This window comes from Cydia amplana, chromosome 26 (genome assembly GCF_948474715.1).
Source record: "Cydia amplana chromosome 26, ilCydAmpl1.1, whole genome shotgun sequence".
NCBI classification, from domain to species: domain Eukaryota; kingdom Metazoa; phylum Arthropoda; class Insecta; order Lepidoptera; family Tortricidae; genus Cydia; species Cydia amplana.
The window spans coordinates 7,649,318-7,664,323 of record NC_086094.1 but is presented as its reverse complement, the minus strand read 5'-3'; the positions used below and the strand labels follow the sequence as shown (position 1 = coordinate 7,664,323).

Here is a 15,006-nt window from a genome sequence, read left to right as displayed (position 1 = left end):
GCGATAAACAATACGCGTACAGGAAAAACAGGTCGTGCATTAACGTGATCCGCGAAATAATAAATAAAATTATGATGTCAAAAGAGAACTCGTCTCACGTCGCTATTTTACTGTGCGATATGACACGCGCATTCGATTTATGTAACCACGACGTCTTAGCGGGAAAACTCCACCACGCCGGCATTCGCGGTACAGCACATAAACTTACGATTGATTTCCTAAAACAGCGAAAGCAGGTGGTGGCCTTGAAAGGCGGCCAGGTGCAATCGGAATACGGGGGGGTAGACATCGGTGTACCTCAAGGATCGTCGCTAGCCAACCTGTGCTTTCTATTACAGGTTAACGACCTTCCTGCTAACGTCCAAGGTGATATGTACCTATTCGCTGATGACTCCTGTGACATTTTGACAGCACCCTCCATACAAAACCTAGAGGAACTCATAACTCAGGACATCAAGCGAATGCAAAACTGGTTCACCCTCAATGGCCTAGTACTTAACCTAGGAAAAACACAAGTAATGCATATTAATTTAGGTGGTAGACCACCTAGGCCCTTATCAATTCACATTAACAATACACAAATAGAACAAATTAAACACGCAAAATTCCTCGGGCTAACCCTAGACTCCGCCCTCAAATGGAACCAACACATAGACATTCTTTGTAAAAAGCTCTCCGGTGCATGCTTTGCTTTGGGAAGGCTCACTCATGTGCTACCGTATAAAGAACTACGCTCAACCTACTTCTCACTCTTCCATTCCATAATGTGCTATGGCCTGGAACTATGGGGCACAGCGGCAGAGTGGCATCGCGTTTTTGTACTACAGAAACGTGCCCTAAGAATAATAGCCAGAGCCCCACCAGGTACGTCAGCCAAACACCTATTCGCAGACATGAAAATACTCACATTACCCTCACAATACATATACAGCATAGCTAAACACGTACACACACACAAACACACATTTGCTACCAACAAACTTACTCGCACCCGTTTAGGAAGCAAGGAACGACTAATGTCAGCACCCCACAAACTAAGCAAGTCTTCAAAGACTATGCATGTCCTAGGCCCTAGGATCTACAATAAACTGCCGAATGACATTAAAATATCAGATAGTGCCAATATGTTCAATAAGAAACTAAAAAAATGGCTTAATGATAAGACCTTTTATACTGTTACGGAGTTCTTTGACCATGACAAAAATAATAACTAATCAATTTATTACCATTGTAATTTTAATTTAATGATTTAACAATATAAATGTATTTTCTGATGTTGACATGTAATATTTTAAGAATATTATCAATAAATGAGTATGAGTATGAGTATGAGAGTATAAACTGAAATACCAATTAAAATAGAGCTTAAGGTTAAACGCCTTTATTTATCCCATTTAGCATGTACGTAATTGTATTATATCCTAGTGTCTATCCATACAAAGTTGACACCGACACAGTCCCATCCCAATCTTTGTCCGTGACCTCGGCGCGCGCGCATCTCCGCTATATAAGGCGCGGGCACACGGACGGGGCACAGTTCAAGTGTGCACACGGATTAAACATGGTGAGTGCACCGCTTTCATTGAGCTCTAGTGTTTATTTAATACTAGCGACCCGCCCCGGCTCCGCACGGGTTAACAAATTATACATAAACCTTCCTCTTGAATCACTCTATCTATTTAAAAAAACGCATCAAAATCCGTTGCGTAGTTTTAAAGATCTAAGCATGCATAGGGACATCAGACAGCGGGAATCGGCTTTGCATTATGCTAATATGTAGCGATAATGGTAAAAAAAAAAACAATTTTAGTAAAAAAAGTTACAAAATAATTTAATTTAGAAGTGATGGGACATGTAAAGTTTATTTAATAATCGGTTTTTTATTTAGTATTTGCTTAGAAATGTCTTGTTCGATATCACTATCACTATATAGTATAAAACAAAGTCGCTTCCCGCTCGGTCTCTAAAACTACGCAACGGATTTTGATGCGGTTTTTTTAATAGATTGTGTGATTCAAGAGGAAGGTTTGTGTATAATTTGTTAACCCGTGCGACGCCGGGGCGGAACCCTTATGCGTGGTCTGACACGCACTTGGCCGGCTTTTATTAAGAATGACTAATAATTAGTATCAAAAAATCTATGCTTAGAATCGAACTTATGACCTCCAACTTCAAACTCAAACAGGGTCACTACCAACTGCGCGTCATCAAAATCAAACCAGTATTATTTTGAATAAATAACCAATTTATAAAACCTCGATCGTGACAAGGACACCGTACATCAAAACATCTTTAATTTGAATATATAATTTACATTATGGAATCAAACAGATGTTATATTTTTAGACGTAGGCTTTCCGGCCCCTATTTCACCACGGCGACAGGTGCGACAATTCGACAAATGTCACTGTTGCTGACGTCACAGGCATCCATGGGCTACGGTCACCGCTTACCATCGGGCGGGCCGTATTCCTGTTTGCCACCATCATTGTATTATTAAAAAAAACTTTATTATATCGGAAAAAAACATGTATTTCTCTTTCGAAGTTTATGATGATGATGATGACAATTGTCACACGATTTAATAGAACTTTCGGTAATTCTTGACACGAAATGAGTTCTGTGTCGGAATTTCGTGACAATTGTCGTGTTTCTTGTGACAATTGTCATTAGTTTCGCAAAATAAGTACTTATTTATTGGCGATATAATGGAGTTTTCTTTAAATTAATATGTTGGTGGCAACCAAGCACACCGTCCGTCCGATGGTAAGCGGTTACCGTAGTCTATGGAAGCCTGTGACGTCAGTAACAGTGATGTCGACAATTTTCGCACCTGTCACCGTGGTGAAATAGGGGCCTGAATTTATTTTTAGATCAAACAAAACACAATGTAACACAATATATTGTAACAAAGGGTAAAAACGGGACCCTATTACTTAGACTCCGCTGTCCGTCTGTCTGTCACCAGGCTGTATCTCATGAACCGTGATAGCTAGGCACTTGAAATTTTCACAGATGATGTATTTCTGTTGCCGTTTTAACATTTATTTTATTCTATTTTTAGTATTTGTTGTTATAGACAAATACTAAAAATAGAATAAAATAAATGTTTAAATGGGGCTCCCATACAAAAACGTGATTTTTTACAGTGTTTTGCGTTCTGCCCTTTATGCCCGAGTCCGACTCGCACTTTGCCGGTTTTTTTTCGTGTGATATATATTCTCCTAAGGCCCAACGTCCTACCTATAGTACTTCTTCAGTTCGATGTAATTTAAACCATGTTCAATTGGAACAGAGTCGCTTTTGCGTTTTGTTTCGTTCAATTTTCAAACAATGCAAAATCAAGTCTATTTTCTACAATTTGTATTTAGGTAATTATACAGTTTAATTTAAGTGTGTTCGGTAAAAGTAACAGTTTTACCAAGAATCGAACCTAGTCCTTGAGACGTCATAGCGCATAGCTGGCGGGTCAAAACGCCTGCGCGCGCGCCTGTGATACCGTGACGAGCGGAGCGGAAGCGATTTAGAAGCTGGGCTATAATTTTTCGCTGTCACTCTAATTACGTCTTCATGAGAGTGAAAGGGAAAGATCCCCGCAATTTGCGAATCTCGGTTTTCGCGGGAGGCCACCTGCTCCCGAATCAAGGAGTGTAAAAATATGGGTGCATACCTACAGTCAGCAGCAGAAGTTGCTAAGCGGGCCAGATGTTCAAAATGATATTGACGCGACTTTATTGTTAAAAGAATAAGAGCGTATCAAGGTAATTTTGAACACCTCGCCCGCTTAGTATCTTCTGCTGCTGACTGTACAACTTACTCAAAAATATGTCCCATAGCTCTTAATTCGCTGACATAAGAGCTATGGGACATATTTTTGAGTGTGATGAGTGTACCCATATTTTCACACTTGACTGTACATAGATGTTACTTATTTAATTAAATTAAAGTTTCACATGAACCCCGGTGCGGATAGCAATTTTCCTTATAACTAGATTATACATAAAAAAACTAAATTACTTTCATAATGAAAGCGATATACTTAATTAGTGAAATTATTTCTATCTTCAAGCAAAAAAAAATGTCGCAGCTAATACTTATTAATAATTTCATGAATGTTATAATGTCCTGTATAACCCGCTCACTTAAATCGCTCTCGCTACCGTCCGTCAACATACCCCGACCCTAAGTTCATCCGCAGAAGCGATGTCGTAACTCGGCATTAAGACAACTCATGAATATGCCTGAGGCTGACCGCTCTCCGTCAAAAGGTTACAGGGTTCGGATCCCGGGGAGGTCACGTGACGAGCATGATCATATGATGTATCACTTGTATAAGGCCGTGTTTTATTACGCATTTGGATATTATTCATCACTACATAGTATAAAACAAAGTCGCTTCCCGCTGTCTGTCCCTATGTATGCTTAGATCTTTGAAACTACGCAACGGATTTTGAATGCGTTTTTTTAAATAGAGTGATTCAAGAGGAAGGTTTATGTATAATTTGTTAACCCGTACGAAGCCGGGGCGGGTCGCTCGTAGTTACTTATTCTTAAATAGAAAGTCGTCGAGATTGTTTAGTGAAGAAGAGAAGAGAAGTATAGTGCAATGTTTAGGCCACTATTTGCGATGTTTACAATGACTTATGTCATTAATGGTATTCATCATTCATCTCATGTTTCGTACAAAACGCAATGTTTTACACACTTGCATTAAAAGCCCATTTTTACCAAAACTTTTCCCTGTTCCAGAAACTCCTAATCGTATCCTGCCTAGTGGCGCTCGCGGCGGCCGACGTGTCCCACCTCAAGCAGGCTAGCGGCGAGGCAGGTGCCCAGATCCTGAGACAGGAATCCGACATTAGCCCCGAAGGGAACTTCCAGTACGCGTACGAGACTGACAACGGCATTCAAGGGCAGGCGCAGGGACAGCTTAAGGGCGCTGGTGTAAGTATCCATAAAAAAAGGTTTAGAATGAGCTGCCTCGCGAGGTATGCCTCGTCCGAGATGCCTCGCAAGTCCTCGCACATTGAGGTAGCTTATGTGAGCACAGCAGATACTAGGGCAGGAGGCGGACAGCTTCTATTACGAATATGAGACTGGAAACGGTGTCAGTTCAATATCAGTGCCTAGTGGCGCTCGCGGCGGACGACGTGTCCCACCTCAAGCAGGCAGCGAGGAAGGCGCCCAGATCCCGAGGCAGGAATCCGACATCAGCCCCGAGGGCAACTACCAGTACGCGTACGAGACTGACAACGGCATTCAGGGGCAGGCGCAGGGACAGCTTAAGGGAGCTGGTGTAAGTAATCAGTTTAGGATGTGCTGCCTCGCGAGGTATTACCTCGTCCGAGATGCTTTTATCGCTGACTGTACTTTTCTTACGACAGACAACTAATACTCATCGAGACAATTCTAAAAACCCCTAACACAATTAGGTTGCGTTGTTTAATCACAGAGTTCCTATGGCCACCTCCTGTCTCCATCATCAGATCAGCTCTATGTCATAATAATATTGCATTGTCATCCGATTTATACATGCATGCAAAATTTCAGCTCAATCGGAAACCGGGAAGTGGATCAAATTTAACTTGCAAGATTTGATTACAGACAGACAACGGGACAGGTGAAACTAAATAAAAGATTGTAAAAACAGATAAATGAATAGTAATGATAATATATTTATTGCAGGAGGACGCCGCTTTGGAGATCCAAGGTCAGAACGGCTGGAAGACCCCCGAGGGCGAGCAGATTGAGCTCCAGTACGTCGCCAACGAGAACGGCTACCAGCCTCAGGTATGTTCAAACCATAGACGAATATTATTCTTTTTTAACCTAAGAAAGTCTAGTCAACTCTGTGGCTGCTGCTCGACGCAACGTTGGCGTTGACGCAACTGCGCAGCGACGCCATTTTCCATAGCGCTGACTAGACGCCGGCGCTCAAGATGCTAGTGTGGAGTGGCCCTTAGACCGCACCCAAAGATGTCAAATGACGCGCGCGGCTACAGCCCTATATCAATATTTTCTGCTTTAATTAAGTAAAAATGGCGGAATTCATACAACTGTGATCCTTGAAAAATCGAATTGCTATCAGAAAAGTGGGTTAGGTTAGAACTGCGACACTCACAGAAACGTACTACTACCAGAAAAACAATCATAACTCACAACCTTAGTGTAAAAAAAACCCTTGTATTTTTTTTAATAATTCTCTTTTGTTCACAGGGCTCTCACCTCCCCACCCCACCCCCGATCCCGGAGGCCATCGTTCGCGCCCTCGAGTACATCAGGGCGCACCCCCCAGCGCCAGAAAACTAAATTAACAAAGCGAATTGACCGCGTCTCTCTTAACACTGCGCGGTTGCCTCGCGAGGCAGCTTCGCGGGGACCGGACGAGGCAACCTGAACGAACCGCCTTAAGTCTTGACAGTTAGAAATCACTATTAACTTTTAAAAGCTCGTACGTCAGTATGTTATAAATACGTTTTGAAGTTTCTAGTGATTTTTAGTGGCAATTTCTATCTTTTGTTTGAGTTTATGCTCAAACTTGATTTCACCTTCTAGTCATATTTTTCTATTGCACATATTTTCTTTGCACTTTTGTATCTTGAAGACGAAAGGTCATTTCCATGTAGATAATATAATACTCAATTGCCATCCGATCCATGTACATAGTGATGATACCTGGATTTTTTAAATAAATTTATTTTATAAATATCTTCTTTTATTTACCTTAACACACACATACTGCCAATCGTACGCAAGTTTATGCTTCCATTGTAGCCCACAAGATAGCAGAAAACGTATGTAAACTGTAGAGGGCAACACTTGCTTTGGCGTGGTGTCAATGTATAGTTTAACTTTCCGATTCAGGCCACAAGATGGCAGACCCTCCAACGCGCATGGTCCCTATAGGCAGGCATGGCTCACTCCGCGATTGCATCGCGTCGCTACAAGTACATGCGGCCCACACCAATGTCGGTGTCTAGCCATAGTGGTTGCCGCGCACCGCTACAGAACGGACGCCTGCTCGCGCTTGCGCCACCTAGCGGTCATATCTGTCGTAAATCTTCTGTACCTAGTAATATTATTTATTCTGTGTAAGTGACAAGTGAGGCACTAACCTTGGTCCCTGAGCACGGTGACGGCTTCTAGCACGCGCTTGGTGTAGATACACGGCTCATAGTTGTCCATCTCTTGGGTCACCACGGAGCACACCCTGTTGGCAAAACGACAAGGTCAATAAATATGAGGGTCAATTCATAACTGTCAAAATTTACTTCTTAACTTACACGATAGAGAAATATAAGTAAAGAGTATAAGTAGTAACTCCATACATCAGTTTTCTTACCAAAACGCGAGTTATTTCGTAGTCGACATCTAACGTAAAGTAGTGGAACTATCAGTACCGCTACCGGACCGGATGTGGTTCTCTGGGGACCACGTGTGCTGTCTCGCTCTAACAGGTGGTTGTGTCTCACCTGGCGGCGCGGCCGCGGATGGCGCCGGCGGTGCGCTCCAGCGAGTCCGGGTCGCCTTCCTGCAGCGCCACCACGCACTTGTTCACGTCCTCCAGGATGTGGTTCTCTGGGGACCACGTGTGCTGTCTCGCTCTAACAGGTGGTTGTGTCTCACCTGGCGGCGCGGCCGCGGATGGCGCCGGCGGTGCGCTTCAGCGAGTCCGGGTCGCCTTCCTGCAGCGCCACCACGCACTTGTTCACGTCCTCCAGGATGTGGTTCTCTGGGGACCACGTGTGCTGTCTCGCTCTAACAGGTGGTTGTGTCTCACCTGGCGGCGCGGCCGCGGATGGCGCCGGCGGTGCGCTCCAGCGAGTCCGGGTCGCCTTCCTGCAGCGCCACCACGCACTTGTTCACGTCCTCCAGGATGTGGTTCTCTGGGGACCACGTGTGCTGTCTCGCTCTAACAGGTGGTTGTGTCTCACCTGGCGGCGCGGCCGCGGATGGCGCCGGCGGTGCGCTCCAGCGAGTCCGGGTCGCCTTCCTGCAGCGCCACCACGCACTTGTTCACGTCCTCCAGGATGTGGTTCTCTGGGGACCACGTGTGCTGTCTCGCTCTAACAGGTGGTTGTGTCTCACCTGGCGGCGCGGCCGCGGATGGCGCCGGCGGTGCGCTCCAGCGAGTCCGGGTCGCCTTCCTGCAGCGCCACCACGCACTTGTTCACGTCCTCCAGGATGTGGTTCTCTGGGGACCACGTGTGCTGTCTCGCTCTAACAGGTGGTTGTGTCTCACCTGGCGGCGCGGCCGCGGATGGCGCCGGCGGTGCGCTCCAGCGAGTCCGGGTCGCCTTCCTGCAGCGCCACCACGCACTTGTTCACGTCCTCCAGGATGTGGTTCTCTGGGGACCACGTGTGCTGTCTCGCTCTAACAGGTGGTTGTGTCTCACCTGGCGGCGCGGCCGCGGATGGCGCCGGCGGTGCGCTCCAGCGAGTCCGGGTCGCCTTCCTGCAGCGCCACCACGCACTTGTTCACGTCCTCCAGGATGTGGTTCTCTGGGGACCACGTGTGCTGTCTCGCTCTAACAGGTGGTTGTGTCTCACCTGGCGGCGCGGCCGCGGATGGCGCCGGCGGTGCGCTCCAGCGAGTCCGGGTCGCCTTCCTGCAGCGCCACCACGCACTTGTTCACGTCCTCCAGGATGTGGTTCTCTGGGGACCACGTGTGCTGTCTCGCTCTAACAGGTGGTTGTGTCTCACCTGGCGGCGCGGCCGCGGATGGCGCCGGCGGTGCGCTCCAGCGAGTCCGGGTCGCCTTCCTGCAGCGCCACCACGCACTTGTTCACGTCCTCCAGGATGTGGTTCTCTGGGGACCACACATACAGGTTAAAAAGATGTGGCAAATATTTCATTTTATCAAGCTTTTATCGCTGACTGTACTTTTCTTTACACAGGCAACTAATACTCGAGGCAATTCTAAAAATCTCAAACACAGTTAGATTGTCTTGTTTTATAACAGAGTTCCTATGGCCACCTCCTGTCTCCATCATCAGATCGGCTCGATGGTACCATAATATTGCATTGTCATCCGACTGGCATATGTATACAAATTTTCAGCTTCATTGGAAGTCGGGAAGTGGGTCAAATTTAACTTGCAAGATTTGACCCGTACAAACATAGGTACATTGCAAGTTAAATATACGTCATAATTTCATAGAAGTTTGACGTTTCTTTTCTCTTAGTCCTACTTTACCTACTTTTGTGTTATAGTTTTGATATTTGAAATGAAATATTTTGTTAGCTCAAGTTAAGTTTTTCGACGCATTGGGCCATGTTACCATAATTGCATCAAACAAATATATGTAACCTTATTGGAATACACGAAGCATAAGATAGGATAAGATAATTACCGCTCACGGCCAGGAAGTCGTCAATAGTGGTGATATCGTCCACAGCCTCAGTGAGCAGTTTCACTGCTTGCTCCCAGGCGGTGGCGTTCTCTTGAGCGACGCGATCTGTCTCAGACTCTAGTTCACTCAGTAATAGTGCGACACTCACCGCTCACGGCCAGGAAGTCGTCAATAGTGGTGATATCGTCCACGGCCTCAGTGAGCAGCTTGACCGCTTGTTCCCAGGCGGTGAGTTCTCTTGAGCGACGCGATCTGTCTCAGACTCTAGTTCACTCAGTAATAGTGCGACACTCACCGCTCACGGCCAGGAAGTCGTCAATAGTGGTGATATCGTCCACGGCCTCAGTGAGCAGCTTGACCGCTTGTTCCCAGGCGGTGAGTTCTCTTGAGCGACGCGATCTGTCTCAGACTCTAGTTCACTCAGTAATAGTGCGACACTCACCGCTCACGGCCAGGAAGTCGTCAATAGTGGTGATATCGTCCACGGCCTCAGTGAGCAGCTTGACCGCTTGTTCCCAGGCGGTGAGTTCTCTTGAGCGACGCGATCTGTCTCAGACTCCAGTTCACTCAGTAATAATGCGACACTCACCGCTCACGGCCAGGAAGTCGTCAATAGTGGTGATATCGTCCACGGCCTCAGTGAGCAGCTTGACCGCTTGTTCCCAGGCGGTGAGTTCTCTTGAGCGACGCGATCTGTCTCAGACTCTAGTTCACTCAGTAATAATGCGGCACTCACCGCTCACGGCCAGGAAGTCGTCAATAGTGGTGATATCGTCGACGGCCTCAGTGAGCAGTTTGACCGCTTGTTCCCAGGCGGTGGCGTTCTCTTGAGCGACGCGATCTGTCTCAGACTCTAGTTCACTCAGTAATAATGCGACACTCACCGCTCACGGCCAGGAAGTCGTCAATATTAGTGGTGATATCGTCTACGGCCTCAGTGAGCAGTTTGACCGCTTGTTCCCAGGCGGTGGCGTTCTCTTGAGCGACGCGATCTGTCTCAGACTCTAGTTCACTCAGTAATAAAGCGACACTCACCGCTCACGGCCAGGAAGTCGTCAATAGTGGTGATATCGTCCACGGCCTCAGTGAGCAGTTTGACCGCTTGTTCCCAGGCGGTGGCGTTCTCTTGAGCGACGCGATCTGTCTCAGACTCTAGTTCACTCAGTAATAATGCGACACTCACCGCTCACGGCCAGGAAGTCGTCAATAGTGGTGATATCGTCGACGGCCTCAGTGAGCAGTTTGACCGCTTGTTCCCAGGCGGTGGCGTTCTCTTGAGCGACGCGATCTGTCTCAGACTCTAGTTCACTCAGTAATAATGCGACACTCACCGCTCACGGCCAGGAAGTCGTCAATAGTGGTGATATCGTCGACGGCCTCAGTGAGCAGTTTGACCGCTTGTTCCCGGCGCGGGTGAAGGCGGTGGCGTTCTCTTGAGCGACGCGATCTGTCTCAGACTCTAGTTCACTCAGTAATAATGCGACACTCACCGCTCACGGCCAGGAAGTCGTCAATAGTGGTGATATCGTCGACGGCCTCAGTGAGCAGTTTGACCGCTTGTTCCCGGCGCGGGCGAAGGCGGTGGCGTTCTCTTGAGCGACGCGATCTGTCTCAGACTCTAGTTCACTCAGTAATAATGCGATACTCACCGCTCACGGCCAGGAAGTCGTCAATAGTGGTGATATTGTCCACGGCCTCAGTGAGTGGCGTTCTCTTGAGCGACGCGATCTGTCTCAGACTCTAGTTCACTCAGTAATAATGCGACACTCACCGCTCACGGCCAGGAAGTCGTCAATAGTGGTGATATTGTCCACGGCCTCAGTGAGTGGCGTTCTCTTGAGCGACGCGATCTGTCTCAGACTCTAGTTCACTCAGTAATAATGCGACACTCACCGCTCACGGCCAGGAAGTCGTCAATAGTGGTGATATTGTCCACGGCCTCAGTGAGTGGCGTTCTCTTGAGCGACGCGATCTGTCTCAGACTCTAGTTCACTCAGTAATAATGCGACACTCACCGCTCACGGCCAGGAAGTCGTCAATAGTGGTGATATCGTCGACGGCCTCAGTGAGCAGTTTGACCGCTTGTTCCCAGGCGGTGGCGTTCTCTTGAGCGACGCGATCTGTCTCAGACTCTAGTTCACTCAGTAATAATGCGACACTCACCGCTCACGGCCAGGAAGTCGTCAATAGTGGTGATATTGTCCACGGCCTCAGTGAGTGGCGTTCTCTTGAGCGACGCGATCTGTCTCAGACTCTAGTTCACTCAGTAATAATGCGACACTCACCGCTCACGGCCAGGAAGTCGTCAATAGTGGTGATATTGTCCACGGCCTCAGTGAGTGGCGTTCTCTTGAGCGACGCGATCTGTCTCAGACTCTAGTTCACTCAGTAATAATGCGACACTCACCGCTCACGGCCAGGAAGTCGTCAATAGTGGTGATATTGTCCACGGCCTCAGTGAGCAGTTTCACTGCTTGCTCCCAGGCGGTGACGTTCTCTTGAGCGACGCGATCTGTCTCAGACTCTAGTTCACTCAGTAATAATGCGACACTCACCGCTCACGGCCAGGAAGTCGTCAATAGTGGTGATATCGTCGACGGCCTCAGTGAGCAGCTTGACCGCTTGCTCCCAGGCGCGGGCAAAGGCGGTGGCGTTTTCTTGAGCGACGCGGGAGCGGGGGCGGGCGCCAAGCACGCGGGCTGCGTTGATCACCTGAACAAATAAGAGAAATAATAATGATTTTTGAAGTGAAAACTTCTTTTAGTCTTGAATAAATACGGGAAAATAACCTAAAATATTGGACATTTTTGTATATATATTTTCCTCGCAATCGAAGTGAAAAGCAGAGTGTACAACAAGGGCATAAATGTCCATTTTTACCCTCGTCTACTATTTTGGGCTTCGCTTCGCTCAGACCAAAAAATTGCCTCGGGTAAAAATGGGTCACTTTATGCCCTTGTTGTACAATCTACTACAGCGGCTATGTGCACTTTTTGTGATGGGGAAAAATGTTAAACTCGTAACAGGTGTCACGAGACCGTAAGACGGACACGTGACCTGATCGAAAAACTGTTACTTCAATGTCATTGAGTTTTTCTTTATTGATTTAAATGCCATCTAGTGAGTTTCGCTCTAACTGGCATTAATATAACTCGAGTACTAACAGTGATGTGCTTAGGGGTTTCAAGTAATGCGACGAAATAACGCTAGATGGCGTTAACCTCAATTATACATAGTGCTGCAGACATTTTTGCAATTTTTGAGTTTTCACTTCTGCCGGCACTCCCCCGTTGTCTTTTTCACCACACGTTCGTCAAAAACGGCAAATTGTACATTTTCAAAAGGACGAATTGAAGGGGATTATACAGTTCACTAATTCATTAGGCGGGTCCACACAGAACGAGTCGCCTCGCGAGGAAATGGGGTTGGCAACTGTCAAAGGTTTGCATAGATGGCGCCATTATAGCTTGCCCCTTTTTCTAGGAGATTTGGCTTAAAGGGCTGGCATCCAGGGCACTCAAAAACAAAACTTTGACACAATTCTAGGGATTGACAGGGCAAGCTATGATGGCGCCATCTGCTAAATACTTCGACCGGCCAACCACATTGCCTCGCAAAAGAGCTCGGTCTGGGTGAAGCACTGACAATCCAACCTCTAGACTGAGCTTAGGCAAATACTTTCATGAAACCGATGCTGCCAAAAATACGGGGGTGCGGGGGGACGAGGTGAGCGAATCCCGTGCCGTGATTGGTCCGTTCAAAGACACGGACCAATCACGGCACGGGATTGACTCGAAGATGGAGTAACGCTACCGTATGTGTGGCAGAGGGGGTAGCGCGACTATGCTGTCTAGAGGTTGGATTGTCTGTGGGGTGAAGTGAACACATTTACAGCCGCATATGCCTCGGGCGAGGCGAGGCATGTCTCCACCGACCGATTCGCCTCGTGAGGCAATTTCCTCGCGAGGCGGCCCTGGGGAGGCGCCTGTTTAATAATGGCGAGGCATGTCTCCACCGACCGAGCCGCCTCGCGAGGCGGCCCTGGGGAGGCGCCTGTTTAATAATGGCGAGGCATGTCTCCACCGACCGAGCCGCCTCGCGAGGCAATTTCCTCGCGAGGCGGCCCTGGGGAGGCGCCTGTTTAATAATGGCGAGGCATGTCTCCACCGACCGAGCCGCCTCGCGAGGCAATTTCCTCGCGAGGCGGCCCTGGGGAGGCGCCTGTTTAATAATGGCGAGGCATGTCTCCACCGACCGAGCCGCCTCGCGAGGCAATTTCCTCGCGAGGCGGCCCTGGGGAGGCGCCTGTTTAATAATGGCGAGGCATATCCCCACCGACCGAGCCGCCTCGCGAGGCAATCTCCTCGCGAGGCGGCCCTGGGGAGGCGCCTGTTTAATAATGGCGAGGCATGTCTCCACCGACCGAGCCGCCTCGCGAGGCAATTTCCTCGCGAGGCGGCCCTGGGGAGGCGCCTGTTTAATAATGGCGAGGCATGTCTCCACCGACCGAGCCGCCTCGCGAGGCAAATTCCTCGCGAGGCAATTTTTTCCTCGCGAGGCGGTTCAATGGGCGCCTATTTAATAATTACCTGCGGGCACAGCGCCTCGATCTGCCCGGCGGCGTGGCGCACCATCTTCACGCCGTCTTCGTTGTTCGACATCGAGCACACCAGGTTAGCCACCTGCAATTCAATAGGGTTGTAGACACATTTTGAATTTTATAACTAAATCTAGTTAGAAAAAAAAGCATACGAGTATAAATTTTGGCATTGTTGTAGGGAATGGTGTATTAAACAAGATACTAAAAGTACCGGGAGGAAGGGGTGAAGATAACGGGTAGGGGGGGGTTTAAGTTGCCTTTTTATAGTTTTTCGTACTCTTTTTTTGCTCATTTTCTAGCAATTTATCACAATAAAACATATGGGAATAATAAAAAAATACAAGAACTTGTTAAAAAAAAATATTTTAACTTCCAAGTATTAGAAAAAAAAATATGGTACCATTAGTATCCTTATTATTAAAAATTTTTTTATAGCAACAATATACATAAACGATAAAAAAATGTATAGATGGTTCAAACTAAGTAAGCTACCAAGTTGATTCTAAAACCGATATTTTTAGCAGTTTTACCTCAACCAGTTTGTTGGCGTGTTCAGTGAACACGATGGCATATTCCTCGACTTCCTTCTCATGGCCGTTGCGAGCAGCCTCCATCAGCACCAGCAGGGGCACGTTGCTCTCCAGGAAACTGTAGAAATATCAGTTATTAGAGATGCGAGTTTGCGGAGACTGGTCTATTTAAGCTAACACGAGCTATTATGTTTAGTAACTTTATTTTTGAGTATAATTACATGGACACACCTCATTCGGTTCTCGTATGCTATTTTATTTTTACTATCATTTTCTTTAATTTAATGAATGTTTTAATTTGGTATACAGGATTTTGACTCTTGGAGACCCTATACATCTCTAAGGATAATTTGATTAACTACTATATATTGTAATCTTTTAGTTATGATGACACTTAGAGACATTTACATCTCTAAATAATTTTAGATTATAGTTTTTGTGGTTTTTTTTTCAATACTATTGTTATTGCGTTTTTTGTAATTCGACATTTAGAGGCTTTATACATGTCTATGTTAGTTTGAT

At 47.0% G+C, this 15,006-nt stretch overlaps 1 protein-coding gene across 1 annotated transcript in view; it reads right to left on the bottom strand.

Annotated features, from left to right (window-relative positions):
- LOC134660291 (catenin alpha) overlaps positions 1–15,006 on the bottom strand; it is a 120,467-nt gene that overhangs the window by 83,829 nt on the left and 21,632 nt on the right. The window contains exons 10-14 of the mRNA XM_063516043.1: positions 14,485–14,602; positions 13,944–14,036; positions 11,910–12,066; positions 8,705–8,810; positions 7,116–7,210 (exon numbers count right to left, since the gene is read on the bottom strand). Of these exons, the coding sequence (XP_063372113.1) occupies positions 7,116–7,210; positions 8,705–8,810; positions 11,910–12,066; positions 13,944–14,036; positions 14,485–14,602 (569 nt within the window). The remainder of the gene's footprint in view (positions 1–7,115; positions 7,211–8,704; positions 8,811–11,909; positions 12,067–13,943; positions 14,037–14,484; positions 14,603–15,006) is intronic.